This window comes from Rutilus rutilus (genome assembly GCF_951802725.1).
Source record: "Rutilus rutilus genome assembly, chromosome: 25".
Taxonomy (NCBI): domain Eukaryota; kingdom Metazoa; phylum Chordata; class Actinopteri; order Cypriniformes; family Leuciscidae; genus Rutilus; species Rutilus rutilus.
The window spans coordinates 6,075,139-6,096,950 of record NC_140229.1 but is presented as its reverse complement, the minus strand read 5'-3'; the positions used below and the strand labels follow the sequence as shown (position 1 = coordinate 6,096,950).

At 39.7% G+C, this 21,812-nt stretch overlaps 1 protein-coding gene across 1 annotated transcript; it reads left to right on the top strand.

The window, feature by feature from the left end:
* The first annotated feature begins 1,396 nt into the window (after nt 1–1,396).
* On the top strand, nt 1,397–18,656 carry npy8ar (neuropeptide Y receptor Y8a). The gene is made up of 2 exons (XM_084401240.1): nt 1,397–1,589; nt 16,554–18,656. The coding sequence occupies exon 2, from the start codon at nt 16,678–16,680 to the stop codon at nt 17,812–17,814; it is 1,137 nt and encodes a 378-aa protein (XP_084257366.1). The 5' UTR covers nt 1,397–1,589; nt 16,554–16,677; the 3' UTR covers nt 17,815–18,656.
* Nucleotides 18,657–21,812: the final 3,156 nt, after the last annotated feature.

Genomic DNA, 21,812 nt, shown 5'->3' with positions numbered 1-21,812 from the left:
AGCCTGAGTAATTAATTTTGACCCTTAATTGTGTCAAGGAACAAAACGTCAGGAAAAAGTAATAAGCTACTCTGCATTGTACATCTGTTTGAGTATCTAATCTTTGAAAGATATATTTTGTGGTAGTTTCAGCTGCTGAATAGCTTGTGTGAACGACATTCTCACTGAATATTAAGTGAACTATAAATACTTTTCTCCTCACTCTCTTTTCTCAAAATTTTCTTTATGCTGCAGTAGAATGAGATATAATGTTGTTGAATAAATGGGATTTTAGATACATCATAACTATTTTTCAACAATATTTTAAATAACCTCTGGTCGGAGAAGTACAGAGTAATATTTCTGTTTCAATCTACAATCAATGTGCAATGTAAAAGGTAAAAATGCAGATACTATCATGTTGAGCTTTTTTTTATATGATCTAACTATTAAAATGACTTTTGTTGGTTTAATTTAATTTTGTATAATTTCATGCAATTCTGTCAGCATTCTGCGGACACGTATAATTCAAAGTGACCCCCCCCATTTTTCTACAATAATTATAGACATGCATAATTTATAACTGAGAGGCCCATGCAATGCTGACACTGATTAATGCATTTTGTTCTAGGCCTGTTAAGTTATTAAAAGAAATACATTAAAAAAAGCAAAATATACAAACATGAGCACACCTCTACTAAGATTTGACATGTAGCCTATATGACATTTTTTGTGGGGCTTGTGTGGCATGCGTTTAAATACTTAAATAAAATAAAAATAGCTTAAGTAGATTAAAAACAAAATTATAGCTGAAAACGTTTGTCAATTAAATAAAAACCAGTTGGGCGTAACCAAGGTGCTATAGGGTGTAACTACGCAGGCAGGAAGCCATTGTTGTCATGGGAAGAAAGTCGAAAACAGAGGAGTCGTGGATCGTTGTGTCTGTGAGTAAAGTTAATTAACTTTTATTTTTTTATTACATATTTCGACATTTGATATAAAAGCGCGTTTTCAGGTCAAACGGAATAGGCTAACCCAAAACATCTTGATATTGCTCTAGCGTTCTCTTCTAACGATTTCTGGAAAAAATATTGCGTGATAGCCTGTGTATTCGACGTGCAAGACATGCCGTTATTAATGTAAAGTTCACCCACCTACAATATCGATGTTGAAAAACGTCATTTAAATGACGAAACATCTATTTTGAGTCAATAACCATAGCCTAACAACACAGCGGCATTACAGCAATGACCTATCATCAGTTAGCCTTAATTAACCATCTTATTAATTAACCTTTCTCACAGCATTCAGCGCGACAAAGTCTGTTTACCGAGAGCTCCAAACAACAACCAATCGAGTGATGAGGTGCTCGCGAGAGGGGGATGACACCAAATTCACGTCCACGCAAAGTTTCTCAGCATTTCATCTTGACACTCTCTGCCCATCTGTACGCATGAAGTCTCGTTGAGAGAATCAGACAGATGCTGATGCTGTTACATTGAGTTTCAGCATCTTCCTCCTCCTCCTCCTCCTCCTCCTCCTCCGTCAGTCGAGTTCGGGCTCTCCGCCGCACTGTCGGTATCAGCGCAGGAGAAAATACAGCTGGACTGGTAAGATTGCTTATATCGTGAATATATCGTGCTGTAGAGGATTAGAAATAACATAAACTCAGTTGTATGCATGATGTGTGAACATCTGAGCAGATTTGCGACATGAACACAGTTTAAAAGCGTCTGGAATTTGAACGATTCCTTGCATTTCTGTGTTGAGTTATGCAACTGATTTTATCATCTGAATCTTGGCATGTGATATGAAATGTGTGTTTATTGACTTTTAGATAAAAAATAAGCCATGAATTTATCAGAAACGCTAAATGATCCTTGAGGTATTTTAAAGAAACTTCATTAAAATGACAGAAAAAGTCATAAAAAATGTGTGTCCAACAATCTACTTAGCAATTTGCTCAAGTATCTGAGCATAATCTCAATTCAGGAAGCATTATGTGAAATGTTGATATCTGTTGATGGAAATTATAAGTGAAAGGAGGTGAGAGCATTTTCACCTTTTCCACCAAGTTGGAATTTGAGACTTGATAGAATGATCTAGTAGTTGACAGCTGAACGTGATGAGGAAACAGTCGGAGCAAATAGTAATTCTGGGAACGATTAACCACAACCGCACTAGAGATTTCCACAAGTGGGATTTAAAATATAATATTTGGCTTGTGCTTGTCAGGGTGCATTAAAAATATAATCTCAGAAAATAATGAGTGTTTTTTTTTTTGGTCAAGACTAGACACAGGGATTGTTCGGTAATGCAGCTTGAGAGACAAAAGATTAATGTTAGGATGAGAGGTATGTTATTGCACTTTATATAGATTAAGAATCTTTCCTGCCCTTGTGGAGTGTTTATGGTTTATGGTCTCTCTGCAATTTGATCGACAGGTGTGAAAGGATCTCAAGGTAATGGTTATTACATTGTCCTTTCCTCTTAAAATAGACCATTCCTGGAGATATTCTCATGACCGTATCACGATTCAGACAGACCCTTCAGTCAAGACATGGTGTGGGGCAGTTGTCATAAGATTAGTTTTCGGACGGCACCTCCCCTCGCATTATCCGGAATTCAAGGGGTTGTGCTTGTAATCTTCAATGTTATTGCATATTAGCAACACTTCACATTGAACTGCATTTCATAGAAGATTACATGCACAAGATGGCAGAATAGCAATGGCAGGATCTAATTTTAATCTCTTTTTAAATAAAAATCTGCACAGAAAGAATTAAGAAACAATAACAGATGGCCATAGCAGTTTTAGTTTATGTAGCTTAAAAAGGAAACCTCAACTGGTGGGTTAATATTCATAGAAATAGGGGGAAAACGAAGCCCTAAATGTACTAAATAAAATGCATCTAACCATGTAATCGTGTTTAGTCGGGGTAGCAATATAAATAAACATGTCAACTTTAAAAGGGAGAAGAAATGCAGCAAATATCTTTTGCTCTTGACGTCGAAGGCTCAAATTTATGTAAATTGGTTGACGTCAGATAAATTAGGTCTGCGTTGTAAGAATTATGAACAAAACTTCAAAAGGTAAAAGAAAATACAGTGTAGTAGACTATATCACAATGTGGTGTAAGGGTGTGTTCACACTTGGCATGTTTGGTTCGATTAAAGCGAATCCTGGTGCGATTGCTCTGTTAGTGCGGTTCATTTGAATAAGCGTGAACGCTGCCGTCCGAACCCTGGTGAACGCGAGATCGCTGAAAAGATGGGTCTCGATCCGCTTCGGTTTGAATTAAATATGATCGCAACGTGGACCACAGACATGTAAATGAACCAAAAACAGGACATGATGTCAACGAGATGCGACAGAAATGGACAGAATGCTCAAGCATACGTGTTTTTTCTCGTCATATTTGCGATGTTGCTCATCACAGGTTGTCAGAACCACCTATTGCACAGCTGATCTTCGTTTGTGTGTGACGGAGGGATTCCTGCCGCTGTTTTAACTCCTTTACACATTTTATAAGCTCTTCACGAGTTCTCAGCTGGCCAAAATACCATCATATGTAGGCTACGCACATACATTGAGTGCATTTAGCCCAGAACAAAGCATTGTTTTGGATGTTTGGTAAGTTCAGTTGTGAAATATACTTAAAGGGATGGTTCGGAGTAAAATCAACCTAGGGTCCCTTGCACCATGACCTCGAGCCAAACACCCCCCCCAGAAGCCTTTTTTCCCTTGGTCGAACATTATTAAAGTTAGAGCTTATTTAGAGATATCAGCCGAATGGCTTAGTGCAGGAGCTAATGGGTCCAAAAGGTTGTATCTCGTAAAATACCCCACTAACCTTATGCATCGCTTTCTGTCTGGACTTTTACAGGCTTTTCCCAAATCACGGAAGTGACCTCGACGTCCAGGTTAGCGGTAGCATTAGCCATCAGGCAAGTGTTATTTAAATAAACTCCTGATGTACTTACAAACTTTCCAATGCCTCGTTTTATAAGTACAGAACCTATTTGTACTACTGTAGAAGTTTGGTAGCATTCTGGGCAGTATTAGTGGGGTAATTTACGAGATACAACCTTAGATCCATTATACATACATGCACTAAGCCATTTGGCTGATTTCTCTAAATAAGCTCTAACTTTAATAATGTTCGACCAAGGGAAAAAAAGCTTCTGAGGGGGTGTTTGGCTCGAGGTCATGGTGCAAAGGACCCTAGGTTGATTTACTCCGACCCATCCCTTTAATAAAGGCTGAACAATCAGGTTGTGAACATATCCCTATGCCTTTATATTTGGTATTTTTAGGCAGGTGTTAAAATGCCAATGTGAATGCTAAGCGGACCATCATTAAATATATATATATATATATATATATATATATATATATATATATATATATATATATATATATATATTTAATCCGGAACAAACGAACCAAGCGAACCGAACTACAATTGTGAACACACCTAAGAGGTGATTTTGGGTTGGTTTGGTTCATACTTGATGTTCAATATAAAATCTGCATCCTGCAGCAAAACAAGTTGAGAACCGGGGCAATGTACTTCTATAGATTGTAGACCATTGATTAGTCATGTAGGCCTACCTTTCATATTTTTTCTGCAGAGGACCAAGAGGTTCAAGGTTGAAAAAAGAAAAAAAGTCTTTACATGTGCTGTGTTGAGGGATTTCATAATGAACAGAGATCATGTCTGTTGGATGTGAAACCACATAAGCTAGTGAGGGGAAACATTCCCATCCTTAAAAGGTGCTGATGAAAACATCAAAGGTCAGTGATGGATGTAATAGATTTTGAAGGATTGTCAAACGTCATCAGTCGAATGAAGATGAAGTGTCTAAAAAAGCTATATTCTTATAGGACGCTTGTGTTATGCTTTAGCCGTCCCCCGGTGCATTTTCAACACCCGTTTTCCAAGAACCAAGGTGACACCAGGAGATTCACCCTGCCGGCAATTACTGGATGGGGTGAAGTTGGAGATGATGTGTAGCCTGAGTTTTTACTACAGCCCCGTGGCCCAAAATCTGACATTTTAAAGAAAAGCTTGTATTTACGCTTGTCTTTGATGAAAGATACACAGCTAAGATGCATCTTAAAATGTAAAGGTTCAGTCAAAAATCAACGTCATGTTGATTAAAACCTTTATCTGTGAATGAATATGGATGCTGCTCTTTTTCATACAGAATGGAATATTTATGTATTTTTAAAACGGTTAGTTCCAATCCTTGATTCTGATTGGTCAATAGCTGTGTTTTATTAACGATAAAACTATGTATCACTACACAACACCCCTAGCAACCACTCTTAGCAACTTAAACACATGTTTGATCTCATAAACCTAGAGTATTGTGAGAGATCGAGTTAGGGGCGGGCCCTTTCACACCTACCTTGTTTGGTCCGGACTTTCGGACTTTTCAGTTTGGTCCGAATCAAAATTACAGGTGTGAAACCTCCCCCGGACCACGGTCCGAACCAAACAGACGAAATTTGGTCCGACGAAAAGAGGTGGTCTCGGTCCGGATCAAACTGAGCAAAGGTTTGGTTCGTCTCTAGTGTGAAAGCATTTTCTGTATGGTTCGGACTTTCAGACTATTTACAGGAAGTTCCGGTGGTTCCCGCGTAGCCTAAACAACTGAAGAAGAATATTTATGTGCAGATCTGTCAGTCCTGCCCACCGCATTTCTTCCAGCTGATTCAAACGCGCGCGCGCGTACACACACACACACACACACACACACACACACACACACACATTTTTCCTGCGTCCTGCCGGCGACGATAAAATGTTCGCAAACCGAGGATGTTCGTTTGGCGAATTTGAACTCGCCTCGAGTATAGTCGGTGCTGCAGGGAGTGCCGTAATAATAACAGTATAGTGGCAACGATATGCGTCTGTTCATTCATTCTTGTCAAAGTTACCCGCCGAATTGACAACACACTGACGTCAGACGCACGTCCGTTTACAAACCAATCAATGTCAAGATGCAGCCCATATAGATGATGACGACAGGACGCAAGTACGTAATGTAAAGTTCTTTAGTGCGCTCGCATAATTGCAATGTGAAACCAAACCAAAACTAACCAAATGTAGGCCTATACAATGTATCAAAACATGACCTTTGGTTCGGACCTTGGTGCGGACTTTCAGGTGTGAAAACGCCCTAAGAGAGTGTACCTGCATTTACAGGCTAGACAGCATTTTCCTTCAGGTCAGTCCATATATTCATAATAAAAAAAAAATCCGTTTGAATGTCCGCTGCAATATCTTGTCCTTTTAACCCTATGTTTTAACCCGATACATTGTCAGTTGCGTCTTCCTTCTCCGTGATCACAAGTTTGAGTCCTTTCAATGTAAAAGTCTTCTCTACTGACTGACTCACTCATTAAGACAGTCTTTGTCTCCATCTATTGGCGGAATAATATATGTAACCTCTGTTGCTGTTTACGGTCAGGGACTTTTTTTTTCTTTTTTTTTGCGGAAGGCTTTTAGTGATTTTACTTCATGAAAGTTGCATAGGAACATATTTTTCGGCTTTAATATGTGTATTGTGTGGTAACCGTTTTATAAAAGCAATAAGGTACTTGAAGCTAGTGCTGTATCGTGAATAATTCACGGCTGAAGGGGTTGCACAACGCCCTTCGGCCGTGACTTATTCACGATACAGCACAGTCGTGGGGTCAGTATTTTTTTCATGTTTTTGAAAGAAGTCTTTATTTGATCAAAAATACAGTAAAGACAGCAATATTGTGAAATATAAATTATTATTACAATATCAAATATTATTTCACAATTTAAAAGAACCATTCCCCGTTTGAATATATTTTCAAATGTTATTTATTACTGTGACGCAAAGCTGGATTTTCAGCATCATTACTCCAGTCTTCAGTGTCACATGATCCTTCGTAAATCATTCTAATATGCTGATTTGCTTTTCATACATTTATTATTATTATCAATGTTGAAAACAGTTGTGCTGCTTAATATTTTTGTGGAAACAGTGATGCGTCTTTTTTCAGGATTCCTTGATTATAAAGTTCAAAAGAACGACATTTATAATAATAAAAAAAAAAATGTACTGTCACTTTTGCTCAATTTAATGTATTCTTCCTTGCCTATATTCTTGGCTATATAAAAAAAAAGATTACCAATCCAAAACTTTTTAATGGTAGTGTGTGTGTGTGTATGTATGTAGCCTACATGATATGCATACACAGATTTTAAGGATCTGTTGAAAGAGAATAGTGACCAGGTTTAAGGGTGAGTATAAATGACAGCATTTTAATTTTTGGTTGAACAGAAACGGCTCCTTTTAAGGTATTTTAATACCTTTTTCCCTACATAGCTTTATTCTTTATTTCTGAAACGGCTCCTTTAAAGGTATTTTAATACCTTTTTCCCCACATAGCTTTATTCTTTATGTCCTGCTGCTATTCATGTCCTCCCAAATAATAGACTAGAGCAGCTGTTCTTCAACCCTGATTTTCCGATAAATTGACTTGTCTCTGTGTAGTTGGCCTGCCCAGATGGATTTAAACCACATCGCCTTGGGCCACTTTGTGGTATTTCAGCAGTGTTATTACCTTCAGTGTGCGTCCTATGTAGTGAATTGCCCTTCCACCATCCTATAGGGAGACACATATTTATGGAAATATTATGTTCCTCAGAACCGATGTGAATCCACTACAGCAGAGAGCCAGGCATTTCCTCTTCAATCAGAGGGCTTCTGTGGCCATGAACCCGCATCAATAACACTGTTGTTCAGCTGCCATGTGCCACATGTAATTGTCCTTTTGCTGAAGGTCGAGAGAGCTCATGTCAAAGAAAGAGAGAGAGATAATGTCCTGCTATCCAAGGTTGTTGAAATGTGTAATTGCCATCTGTGTAAAGAACATAATGAGTGGAAATGTGTTTGTATGGTCAGAATAGCTCAGGGATACAATTTTCAATCAAGATGTGATTCCATCCTTGACTGCTACATTATATCATTTTTTTTTTTCTGAAAAAATTTGAGTTAAAAAAAAAAGATGTCTCGATGTCTTTAGATATAACTATGGTCTCTCCTTGAATGCAAATTAGTTTTCTTCATTTATATTATCATCCATCAGGTGAACATGGTCAAAACAAATGGTCAGATGATTTAGAAAAGCACTAGCACAATGTAGCTGTCTTCAAACAAAAATGTTTTTATATGCTATTTGAGCAAATCAACCTAAATGGTTTACTTACAGTTGCCGTGTCATTCCAAACCTCTGATTTTTTCTTCTTCTATGAAACACAAAAGAAGATATTTTCAAAGTCATTTGACACCACTGACATCGTAAAAAAAAAAAAAACCGGTTTAGAACAACATAAGGGCGAGTAAAGATTAATCTTCAAAGATTAAATATGAGAAAGTATTTTATCGGAGAAAAAAATTACACACTTCAACAAGACAATTATTTTAAGGGATGGTTTGATTAGGTTTGATCACTCCCATTATAATTTGTTGATTCGACAGTTCCATAGTCTGTTTAATCAGAGGTTGTGATTAGCCTGGCATAACTCAAGGTCATTATGAAGCTGTCAATTTCCCAAGTGACTCACAGATGCTAATATGAGTCAAATATCTTTCTAATACTGAGAGCGCAATAAAGTACCAATAAAAGGGTTGAAAGAAAAAACATTAATGTTGCACTGAGTTGGTAATGGTATAGTAAAGGTAATACTTGTTGTCTGACTTTGATAGTGGTAGTTGTCATTAGCTTATTAGCTGCTCTTCAAGCAGTCCCGGCGCCAGGACACACCACATGGGGGGGCTTTTATAATTCTCCGGGGGGCTTGCGCTTGAGATCATGTGAAGGGGGATGGGGGCAAACCGCAAGTAACCGCCCTCCTCATTGGGTAATTTAGTCTACTTCATTATCACGGGATATGACACGCGAAAATGTGAATCGTCCATCATTTTGCGAGCAATTGTTGATAAAGAAAAAAGTCACTGTGGCAAGCAGGGCGGGGCCGAGAGCCGTGGGAACTGATTGCTAATGAGTGTCACCTGCGCATCACACCGTTCTCGATTTTCACAGAGGAGCACCGGAAGGACCAAAGGGGAAGTGATGACAGTGAAGGACAAGAGCAGACCAGGCCTGGACTATTTATGTTGTGGTTTTATTTTGTTTATACGCGGCAGTCGTCACACTCTAAAAACTCCTGGGTTATTTCTTCAACCCATTTTCTGGGTTATTTGTGTTGGGTTAAAATTATGGGTTATTTTTTCAGAGAGTAACTATTTTCTGGGTTATAGGGCTAAAATATTGACCCAATTCATGGGTTGTTTGGGATTCTGGGTTATTTTTCAAAGAGTAACCCATGTTCTGGGTTATAGGGTTGGCTTTCTCTCTCTCTCTCGCCCGCAGTTGTTCTGGAATTTTCTCACAACAGTCGTTTGAAATAACCGTCGCTTTCGCGCTCGATCCGTTTTGGCCTGTGCTTCATCGGTGCAACTTCATCTATATTCAAGGTAAGAGAGTATTTTCAGTGTTGATGTAATGTAAACTTTTCTGTGTCGATGTCCCTGTTGCTAGTTTATCACCATTTGCTAAAAAAAAATACTTTGAGACTAGCGTTAGCCGTGGTAATTCTGTGGTTGGCATGTAGCCGTGGCTATCACGACAACATCTAGGACAACTCGAGGTAACGTTATCACACACCGGACGCGATTTTGAACACGGTCCTGAGCCGTTGCTGGGTGTCGCGCATATACACTATATATGTATATATCTATGGGTGTCGCGGACGCGGACAGACGCCGGATGGCGCCGCCGGTGTGTGTACACTCATAGAGAATAATGTGTTCGAATTTTAAAGACGCGGCACTGCGCTTCGCGTCCGGTGTGTGAGCCCCTTGAGAGACTGCACGTCCGGTGAGCAATACCTCGAGTTGTCCTAGACGCGACGCGACGCTTCTCGTCCGGTGTGCAAACCCCATAGCCGCGGCTACAGAGCGACGAGGCAACACAATAGTTGAGTTATGTTTTCCAGCTGCGCCGTGCTTATCATATTATACAGTGCTCTACTGGCTGAAGTAGTGAGAGTTAAAGAAGCGGGTCAAGTCTTCAAATTGTTGCTAACCTCTATATTGCTATGTTTTCTCCAGGTCATCTTGAATGGACAGTTTTGTCGCTGATAAGCTAACTGAGTGGCAGCTGTCTGAGCTGAGAGAGAATTTTAGAGGTGAGCATTTTACTCTTATTGCCCTTATATCATCTCTCTATACCTACATTTTTTTTAATAAGACTTAAATGTGTCAGTGCAAGATTTTGTTGTGCCTTGTCTTTAAGCTGTTATGCAATGGGCAAGATATTCACCTAATGTCATTACACTTTTTAATGAAAGAAAAGATGTCATTCACACAAAATGGGTAACGTTAATGCTGCAAAAGAACCACATTAGTTAACTAGCAATTTGGGCCACTTAAAAAAAAAAAAAAAAAAAAGCCTCTGCATTCCCTTAAAAGTGATTATTTGTTAGCTTGATAATGAAAGAGTGTCTGGTGAGTGGTTCACAATTGTCAACTTATTAAATATACTCATGTTGTCTTGTTTTCTGTCTTTCAGATGAAGACATAGATGAGGAGGCATTTCTTCACTTTGATGAGGACACTATCAAAAATCTTGTCCCCAAAGTTGGCCCCAGGCTTAAATTCCTGAGGCTCTTCTGAGAATTGTTGTTTATTTTTCTATTTTTTATTTCTAATATTGTTATTACAGTGTGACCTAAAATAAATAGGAAAATAAACATGTCCAAGTGTGTGTGTTTTTATATAGATTTTAATTTAATGCAATAAAAATGTAAAAGTGCTTGAAGTGTGTAATATAATGTAAAACAAAGTTTTATTTTCTGAAATAAGGCATACTGGGATAGTGAGGTTAAGTTAGGTTATTTTTGACCCAACTCCTGGGTTAAAAAAGGATCAACTAATTTTTGGGTTATTTCTACCCAGATGTTGGGTTTTTTAAACCCAACATCTGGGTCAGGTATTTAACCCAGAATTTGGGTCAAAAAGCATAACCCAATTTTCTGAGTTGAAATAACCCATAAATTAGTTGGTCCCTTTTTAACCCAGGAGTTGGGTCAAAATTAACCCATTATGGGTTATTTTTGACCCAGGAGTTTTTAGAGTGCAGTGAGGGGCTGCCGCTTTAATTTTGCCACCAATGTAACTCAGGGAAGAAGGAGGCGGAAACCGGCAAACGATCAACGTAAACTTTAATATCAAAAACGAAAGTAAAGCGGCAGCCCCTCACTACTGCTGCACACATTTAAACAAAACGCAACGTAAAGTCCAGGCCTGGTCCTTTCTTATCCTTCACTGTCGTCACTCCTCCTTTTAACCTCCCAGATTCAAGAGAATGACAAGAAACGTGCAGCTACAGTGAAAATGACAGGATCCAAATCATGAGGAAAGATCTAATAAACTACTAGGGCAGGGGTGACCAATCCTGACCTGTTCATGGAGATCTGCCTACCTGCAGAGTTCAGTTCTAACCCTGATCCAACAAGTCTGTATTTATCAAGTGTCTTAATTAGCTGGTTCAATTGTGTTCGATCAGGGTTGGAGCTGATCTTTGCAGGAAGGTAGATCTCTAGGAACAAGATTGGGCGCCCCTGTACTAGAGCATCTGTCAAACCTTTTCAAGGTTAATGGAAGCAGAAAGCAATTTGTCAAAATTCACTCTTTTGTTTTCTGACTGAATCTATCTGACCTTGTAGACAGTCAGCAGCTCACAAATAGTGATAAATGTCCTGTTGTGTTTTGTCTTCCTGTGAGAAGAGTTTTACATAAGCTTTAGTTAAAGGGACAGTTCACACAAAAATTTACATTTTGTCATAATTTTCTCGTGTTGTTGCATGTTGTTTGGCTTTTTTTCTTGGAACACAAAAGGAGATTTTGTTGCCTTTCAGTGAAAGCGGATGGGCAGGGGCTATCAAGGCAATATATATATTATAAAAAAAATACATCAATATAATAGTACTTCAAATGACTTTTATGAGTTAATTCAGGTCTTTTTGTTTAGCAGTGGTGGTCACCATTTACGGTCATTGTATGGACCAGCTTGGACATTCTGCTATAATTTTGTTTATATATATATATATATATATATATATATATATATATATATATATTTGTGTATAATTCTGCTTAAAAAAAAAAAAAGTCATACCGGTTTGGAAATGACATGAGGGTGAATAAAGAATGACAGAATCTTCATATTTGGGTGAATAATTCCCTTAATGTGTCCCTTTTATTTTTATTATGTACCTCAGCTTGATTTAGATGCCTGTTAAAAATACTTATTTTCACTCTTTTTTTGTCTTTTTGGTGTATTCATTTCTTTTTTTGTCCCAAACGACAATGCATTTGATTTGCACAAGTAGTGAATCTCTGTGAGCGGTTATGAAAGCATGTCGCTCAGACTTGTCTGTGTGATATGAAAATTAGATGATTCATTTAGTTCTGCCTTATATAAATTCACACACTCCCTTAAATTCTTGAGTCATTCTCTCAACACACACAAACCTCCGATGCTGCTGCCTGTGATATATGCCAATATATTTCAGAGAGACAGCATGTCAGCACTGTGGTAATACGATATTTTGTATCCTGTGAAGGACACATCTATCAAAGATATCACATATCAGTATATCATATTCTCATATCTGACCTCTATCTTAGAATGTAGTGCTTTTAAAAATGCTGGGTTGTTTCAACCCATGTTTAGAGAGATCTAACATATAGGGAACAGAATAGACTATTTAGACTGACAACCTAGCAACCACTTAGAACAGTTTAGCAACCACATAGAAATGCCCTGTTAACCTTGCAGAACACTCTAGTAATCACCTGGCAAGCACCCAAAATGTCTAGAAGCCACATAGCAACACCCTAGCAACCTTTTAGAACACTTTGGCCACTGATAACAGTACCCGGGCAACCACCCAAAATGTCTAGCAGCCACATGGCAACACCCTAGCAACCACTCAGAACACCTGGACCGCCTTGTAACTAGGGTTGGGTATCGCTTTAATTTTAAAGGAGTCATAATGTAGAAATTTCACTTTTCCACGAGAATCAATGTATGTTATGATTGCATAATGATTGTACACTGGCCGGGAAGCCGATATTTAAAAGTGAAGCGTTTGTTTACCTCAGGGTTTGTAAAATAGGCCACGTGCACGCGCACGAAAAAACGAGCTTTTGATTTCTTCCCCCTCTTGACATCAAGACGGGGGAGGATATATCAAATATGGACACCGCAAACCTATGCCGCGGGAAGCCCGCCCCTCTCCCCCTCTCCCCCTCAGATTCAGTTTAGTCGACTCGAGAAAGATGGAGAAACCGAGTGCACACCTGAGATGCTCTGTGGTTGACTGCCACAAACAACATGCAAATGTGTTTTATCTACCAAAAACGGACGAAACTATCAGGGAACAGTGGAGGAAATTCATTTTTAATGACGCTGTCCCAACAACTCTTTCAAGTGGCGTATCGTTAGGTGTGTGCGCTAAACATTTTACACCGGAATCATTTACAAATTTGGGGCAATATCAGGCGAACTTGGCCTCGAAGCTCCGTTTGGGAAAAGGTGCCATCCCCACCATCAGGGACTTGCCAGAAATTGAAAAGGTAAAACTGTGTTTTTATTGCTCTACTGTGGTTAACAAATAGCAGCTAACTGTTAATGCGGCTATTGTATGTAACGTTACCTTCGAGGTAAACACGGGGAATGGACTCTACGAATGCTAGCCACATCTTTCCACTTTGTTTTACACTAGCAGCTACAGTAGTGACGGTACAGGAGTCCATGCTCAGTGGCTAAAACTGTTTAAATGCAAGTATGAAAACAATATACCACTAAACATTATTAGCCAAACTCATGCAAAACATGCAGTTTGAAAATAGCTTTCAGTTAGTGGGGCTTCTGTAAGAATGTATCTGGAAATGGTGTATTTTTTCTACGACCAATCAACGCGCCCCTCATTTGCATTATTATAATGACCGTCCACGACAGCCAAAACATCGCATCAGATCTCGCGAGACAATAATGCCTTTAGAAATAAGGGTCTGAGGGGCTCTGTGTTGATTTTTTTTCCACTTTTCTTTTTTAGAAGTGCCTGAAAGACTATAATAGAGCATTGGGTATCCAAGGTAACACAACATTATGACTCCTTTAACAATTCCGATTCTTATTGATTCCTATACGGTCATTCACATTTATTCTAAGTCTTATTGCAAAACATTTCATTGTAGCTGAATACCATGAACAAAAATCAACAGGCTAATAAATAAGACTTACACAAGGAATTTTTGCCTATGGACTCTGTATCGGGAACTATTCAATATGAGAGGCGGCCTTCACATTTTTTTGATGTGTGCGCAAGACAGAAAACAGAACGCAAGTCCTCTTGCGCTGGAATGGTTTAAAGTCATTTGAATGCACACAAATGAATCGATAAGAGGAATTTAATTGTTTATTTTATAACAAGTATCTGTATGACCTTACAAGTATGACCTTCAGTATTGATTTTCGATTCCCAACCCTACTTGACACCACCTAAAATGTCTACCTGCCACAAAGCCACACCCTAGAAACCACTCTGAACAGTCTATTAAACATCTGGCAACCACCCAAAATGTCTGCAATGGCCTACTAACCACTTAAGCTGCTTAATAACAATGTCCTAGCAACCACTTATAATGTCTAGCAGCCACATAGCTTCACCCTAGTAACCACTCAGAACACTTTGCACAGCAGTGCCCTGGAAATCACCAAAAACATCTAGCAGCCACGTAGAAACACCCTAGAAACCACTCAGGCAACGGCCTAGCAACTATTTAGAACACTTTAGCTACTGCATTGAGAGCCCCCTGGTCTTGTTTTGCCAAAAGCAACATACTCTTTTGCTGCCTTAAGCATTGGTATTTAATTTGTGAAATGCAAATTGTAGAGCACTTCTTTAAAAGATTATGTGTGATAAATTATGCTCTTTAGAGCTGTGAAGGATTGAAACTGTGGAGTAGATAATCTCAGTAAGGCATTCCCTGAATCAGCTTCCCTCTCCATGTGAGATGAATGACGTAATAAGCTGGTGTGAAACTCTCGACAGTTGGTTTGGAGGAGCGAGAGGATATTAGCCGCGGCTTAATTACAACACTTACTCAATCCAAGTGAAACTCAGAGTGGCCGGCCCGGGGAATAAATTAGCTAAAGTGACTGCGAGAGTAAAATATTTGATGCGATTGATACCAATCTGTATGCATTACAGAAGTCAAATGAAGTCACTTTATATGCAGTGCTTATTCAAGTATGTGGAGTAATAGAACGAAGGAAGGAAACAATTCTACAATTTCATCTAAAAATTGTTTTTGAGAAAGCATCCCTAATACATACTATGCAAACATATATAAGTCGTCATGAAATCAAAATAGACACTATCTACTTTCTTAGTGGACATTTACTAGTGATGTGGTGAACAATTAACATGTGCAAGTTAATACACAGAAAAAAATAGTTTGTCGTGGTAAACTTTAATCAAAATCTAAAAAAGTTGCTTCCACTCTGGAATGGTGTTCCCTCTCGTTTTTTACAGCAATGGCGGCTCATGGTCATGGAGCCTCTCAATAGTTCTCAGAAGTAGCAGCAAATACATGCTGCACTGTAGAATTGCAGCGGAACAGACAGCTTGTGATGCATCTGTGTATCTTACATGTTCTCTTATTTCTTGTAATGCGCAAATAGCTAGGACAATGCAATAGAAAGATGTATTTTCTATGAATGTCACTGTATTATTTGACAGTGTCCAGTTTTCCTGTCTCATGTTCAATTCAGACTGCTAACTAAAGCATGATTTCTTTTGCTATGGCACGGTAGATTCAGTAGCATAGCGTAGCCACAAAAATATTTGGTTCTAGTATTTCATTGAATAAGGTTCTCAATGTCCATCCCTTCAGATTGACTGAGGTTGACAAGGTAAACCGGTCAAATTCTGTGTAAAAATGTGCTGATACATTGGCAGCTTTTAAATCAGTAGTTCGTGATATGATTATTTTTATCACTTCATCACATGAAAGCCATTTGAGGCCAAAGAAAAGAGAACTTGGAGATAAAAGGGATAAAGAGAGAATACTCATGAGAGAGACCTCCATCTGTCAGCTTAACGGACAGGATGACCTGTCAACATCCCGAGGGAGTTTTTGCAAAGAGTATTAGTTGAGTTTATGGCATTATTAGAGCAGAAAGAATCAGCTGTTTTGGTGGACATATGCATAAACTAATTTATGAAATGATAAGGTGAAAATACTTTTGCAGAGATTTGCAGTGTTTTCTCCTTAAACAAGATCTGTCTGCTCAGATTTCAAGACCACAAACATCTGTTGGATTAAGGGGTTTAACCTCTCCCAGAGATTCACTTGTTGAGTTAAATCCTTTCCTATTAAATCCCTCTCAACATAGGCTATTGCCCATTTTAATGCCAGCTAACGGTCTTTACATGCTCCTTTTCCTCCAGGTCAACCAACTGGCCGTCTGCGAATAAATGCAAGGACCTCAACAATGAGTCGACTTTCTTATGGTGTTTGAAGAGTGGACGCTTCTGTGAACGCCTAGCTGCTTCTCATCCAACTTTGGGACTTATGGAGGCCTCTCCAACCTCAGACAACATCAGCAACACCTCTGCTGTGTTGGGCCAGAGAACATGGGTGGATTCCAACGTGTGCCCTCCCTCTGTGAGTGGCACAACCCTTCTGATTGTGGCCTACAGCACTGTTATAGCGGTGGGCTTGGTGGGCAACACTTGTCTGGTCTTCATCATATCCAGACAAAAAGAGATGAGAAACGTCACCAACATCCTCATCGCCAACCTCTCCTGCTCCGACATCCTCATGTGCGTGGTGTGCCTCCCCGTGACGGTCATCTACACGCTCATGGACCGTTGGATCTTGGGTGAGACGCTGTGCAAGGTCACGCCGTTTGTGCAGTGCATGTCCGTCACGGTCTCCATCTTCTCGTTGGTCCTCATCGCGTTGGAGCGGCATCAACTCATCATCCACCCCACCGGCTGGACGCCCGCCGCAGGCCATTCGTACCTGGCCGTGGCCGTCACCTGGATGGTGGCCTGCTTCATTTCCCTACCCTTCCTGTCCTTTAATATCCTAACTAACGCCCCGTTCCAGAACCTCAGCCTGCCGTTCAACCCATTCAGCGACCACGTCATTTGCATGGAGCTCTGGCCGTCCGAACGCAACCGTTTGGCGTACACCACCTCGCTTCTGCTTTTCCAGTACTGCCTGCCCCTGCTTCTCATTTTAGTCTGTTACTTGCGCATATTCCTGCGTCTGCGCAGACGGAAGGAGATGGTGGAGCAGGCCACCGAGGCCCGGCAGAGAAAAGCACGGGGCGCTCAACGCATCAATGCCATGTTGGTCTTAATCGTAGTCGCTTTTGCTCTCTGCTGGCTCCCGCTCAATGTTTTCAACACCATCTTTGACTGGTACCACCAGGTGCTTCCTTCTTGCCAGCATGACGTCATCTTCTCCGCCTGCCACCTGATGGCCATGGCGTCTACCTGTGTGAACCCGGTGGTGTACGGCTTCCTCAACACCAATTTCCAGAAAGAGCTGAAGGCGACGCTCCAGCGCTGCCATTGCGGCTGGGGCGTTCCGGAGACCTACGAGAGCTTCCCGCTTTCGACGGTGGCCACCGATGTCACCAAGGTTTCGTCCATGCAGCAGGGCTCTCTGGGCAGATCGGAACAGTGCGCTCACTGCTAAAGAGACTGCAGGAACGGAGAAGAGAACAAGGGGAGGGGTTGAGAATGAGCTGGCACTGTTTCCATGGAGATGTGGAATTGCTATGTGGGTTTCTGCATCAGTTCATACCCAAGAGATCTAAAAACAACCTCTACCAACTGTTGCCGTGTTTTCCGGGGTCCAGGTCTGCGTGTTCCTACGAGGAACACAGCGTGATGTTTTGTTAGACAGCTACGGTAGTCAGGGCGTCATTCCTTTCCCCAAGTACGACTTGTACGGGATAAATGTTCCATCAAGAATGTGATTATTCCTCTGATGACGCTTTCAAGCTGTTGTGTTATGAGAGGAAGGACTGATTTATGAGACTGGATTGTTTTAGCGCTCATTGCGCGCCAGACGTTTTGCATCGAACAGGAAGTTGTTGTTAAAATGAAATTACTTTTCATGTTCAATTCTTTTAGTTCTTTGTTAAAATCTCTTTAGCAGTGAGTTGGTGCCCTCACCAAAGTATGTATTCTTTTCATGGCAGGTTTTGTTGTTGTTGTTGTTGTTTAATGAATTAGAACTATTACTATTTATTGTGTTGCTTTGGTGAGATCGCTTACGCTGCATTTGAACTTTGAATTGTGCCTCTGTAATGTTGGGAAACATATTAAATGTTTGAGCATCGGTGTTAACAACACACCCATCTTCTGCTACAATAGATACATGACTGTACCAATGCCAGTTTGGTATTACACATTTTCTTGATGATCGAAGTCAAAGCAAAGTTAAGTTTCTACAAAAGTGTTTGGTGTTGACGTTCTTGTTGCCTTATGAATACTAGTTCTGAAAGCGCAAATAAATTAGGAAACATGACATCCATGTACTTCTCTTCTGTCACTTCTTGTTTCTCTTGTTACACTCTCTTGTGTGGCGGCATCCCTGGTAATTGCATTGAACGCTCATTCTCCAGCTCATTACTGAAGATGAAATAATTTGCATATACAGCAGGAGTGTCTGTATTACCGATGCATGAACCACTAAGTGCATGTTTACAGAAAGAAATCTTTTATGCAGGTAACATTCCACCTGAGGCGTCTTCCTTTTGATGCCCGTCAAGGTATCGAGTCGAGTTTGCCTCTTTAGAAACAGATTGCCATCTGAGAGGCAATTTTCCTGGCTTGCATAACGGCAACAACATAACAGCAATTTCATCAGAGACACAAGAGTAAATGTTTTATAGCATTCCTGTGGTGATGGAAAAATATGGGGAATATTAGAATGTATGATTTTCATTTAGTGACATTGCATTCCAGGTATAGCTTATATATATGTGTGTGTGTACATTTATTTCAAATACTTTTTTTAATAATAAAAAAATTCCTTTTGATTTTTGGGGGGTGAAATGTAACCTTGACATGTTCTTGAAAGGTTTCATGTGATTTTTTTTTTAAACATAATCATTAACCATAAAACATATAAATGTCTTTTTCATTCAAAAGTTCATTGGTGAAAAGGGCATCTTACATTTTGTCATAGAGAGTTAAATTTATGCTAGATCAATGCGCTGTCCATAACATGACATCCCAGGTGATAAAATCACAGCCACTCTTGCGTGAACGGTGTCCAGGTCAAGGAGTCCTGTTTAGAGGTGTTACTAATCTCAGGCCACTTGATCTGCTGTCTCACGTGTCCCATTTCTCTTTCACTGCTGCCGCCGTTTCCTATTAAAGGAGATGAAACGTGTGGCACACAGATAAAAGCTTTTTGTCTAACCTTGTTTTCTCATTCTTGATAAGATGCACTTATTTTAAATTGCCATTGATTTCCAGCAGGTCACTAATAATATCCGAAAGTGAAGTGTTTGAAGACAATCCATTGGTTCGTGTAGGCCGAAGCCTCTGGGGACGCACCAGCAAAACAGAGCTTATAAAAAACGGATAATCATCATTTGTCCAGAGGGATTGTCACTTGCATCTCCTATCTGTTTTATAATTCTCACCACAGTTTATTAGCTTGCCGTGGGTTATCTGCAGTCTACTCTACTCTAATGAGCCCCACTTTTTGTTATTTTATTCATACGTCATATAAGTAAGCCCAGCAGCTTTGATGTGTACTGCTTGATATGACAGAATCTCCCCTATAGTCTTTCTGCAATCAGATTTACTTGCTAATGCAGCACATTTTGATAGTCTTTGATGTTTGAGGGCAATGCCCCAGCTATATAGCACATTTTCATGTTTATTGAATAAATTAAGCTACAAATACAAATTTTAACATGGAAATCTTATTCACTTTTTTTAAAAATCATATTTTCACAGTTAAAGGAGCTGTATGTAAGAAATGTATTTCAATTAATCATAAAATGGCCCTGATATGTCACTAGACATTAAGAAATCATGTTCATTTCAAATACTTATATCACTGACAACAGTAGTCCGGCCAGGATATTGTCATTTAAAAAGTGAAGTTGCAGCCCTCAACTGATGTTGATGTTGTCATGTTGTGTTTTGGCCTGAAGCGCCACCCTCCACCTATCTACCAATCACGAAGTCAGTAGTGTTTCGGCATCGGGGTTGCCAGCTCTGCTCTAGTTACCACAGCTACGTAGCAGCCTACGTTCCTGCTGGATCCTGCAGCCTATCTGGCATCCTCGAGTAAGGGGGGAGGGGGAGGGGATACACCGCTCTACAGTAATTTGAAAGTGATTGCAGTACCAGTTTTGGCCACAATCTTACATACGGCTCCTTTAAGTTAACGTAGTCGTTAATTATCTATTTAGTATAAGCCAGTTCCTCAATAAAATCATCCTTCAGGAAGTGACATACTTTTGGTGCATGGGAAAACAAAGGCTTGAGCATCAGTAATGGATTTCATGAATTCTGTGATGTTTTGTGGTGTATTATATTATAATTTTCACATTTTATCCTGTTGGATATTACAAAAATGTATGTTATAAAAAAAAGCTAAGGCTAACTGGATAAAGGGCCATTTACACCAAGAACGATAACTATTGATAAGTATAAAACGGTTAGTTCCAATCCTTGATTCTGATTGGTCAATAGCTGATACCAGTGACCATTGCCTATTTCTGAAAGTATGATATACTGTTTTATAGAAATACTTTCTTAAAAATACAACAGGAATGAATGTTTATGCTTTGAAAGTTACAGATTACAAAAGGTAGACTAGCCTATACTGCAGAAAAAAAGGACCTACTTATGTTATGAGTTATAATGAGTCATTGTTATAACACACTTTTTGCTGTGGTTCTAGCCTACTGTTTATAGCTACATTTCCACATAAAATGTGTTCTACTTCGATGCTGTGACATGAATTTCGACCGTCATTTTGCCTATGTTATGCATCTTCAGCCATCCAAATCCTTTGATTTCATATCTGGCTGACTGGCTCCATACAAATACCTTAAATTAAGGCATTTACTTACAACTTTATGTGCGAAGTAGGCCGATTACATCGTAGGTGGCCTGTGTTTATGGCCCGTAAGTGACAGATGCATTGTGGGGTTTAAGATTTTCTGCGTCATGAACGTTCCACTGTCTGACTGTATGTTTGACAGCTGTGATAAAGCCTTACTGTCTGCCGTAGTTATACTTGGTAGAGATGTTTAAAAATGAGCCACAAACAATCCCAGAGGACTGTTTTAGATGCGGCTGTGAGCGGGGGTGTATTTTTAAACCCAAATGAATGAAGTCATCTCGGGTGAGCCGATTGCGCTCCCCCTGCTGTCTTTTTTCCCAGCCAGCCCTTTACCATCTGCAAACTTTTACATTATTCATGTTTTTTTTTCTTCTTTTTCTCAGAAATAAAGAAATAAGAGATCAGAAGCAAACCAGAATATTAATGGGGTGCCTTTCCCTCAGTCTTGTCTTCGCCATACAAAAGGCAGCCGGAAATTGAATGCAGACATGATGTGATGCCGCGCTCGCTCTCAGCGTGAAGGAAAGCGCGGGAAAGTTCTACGCTTTTGTATGATTAACACTTCTGTTTAAGATAGACATCACTGTTCTGCGTTC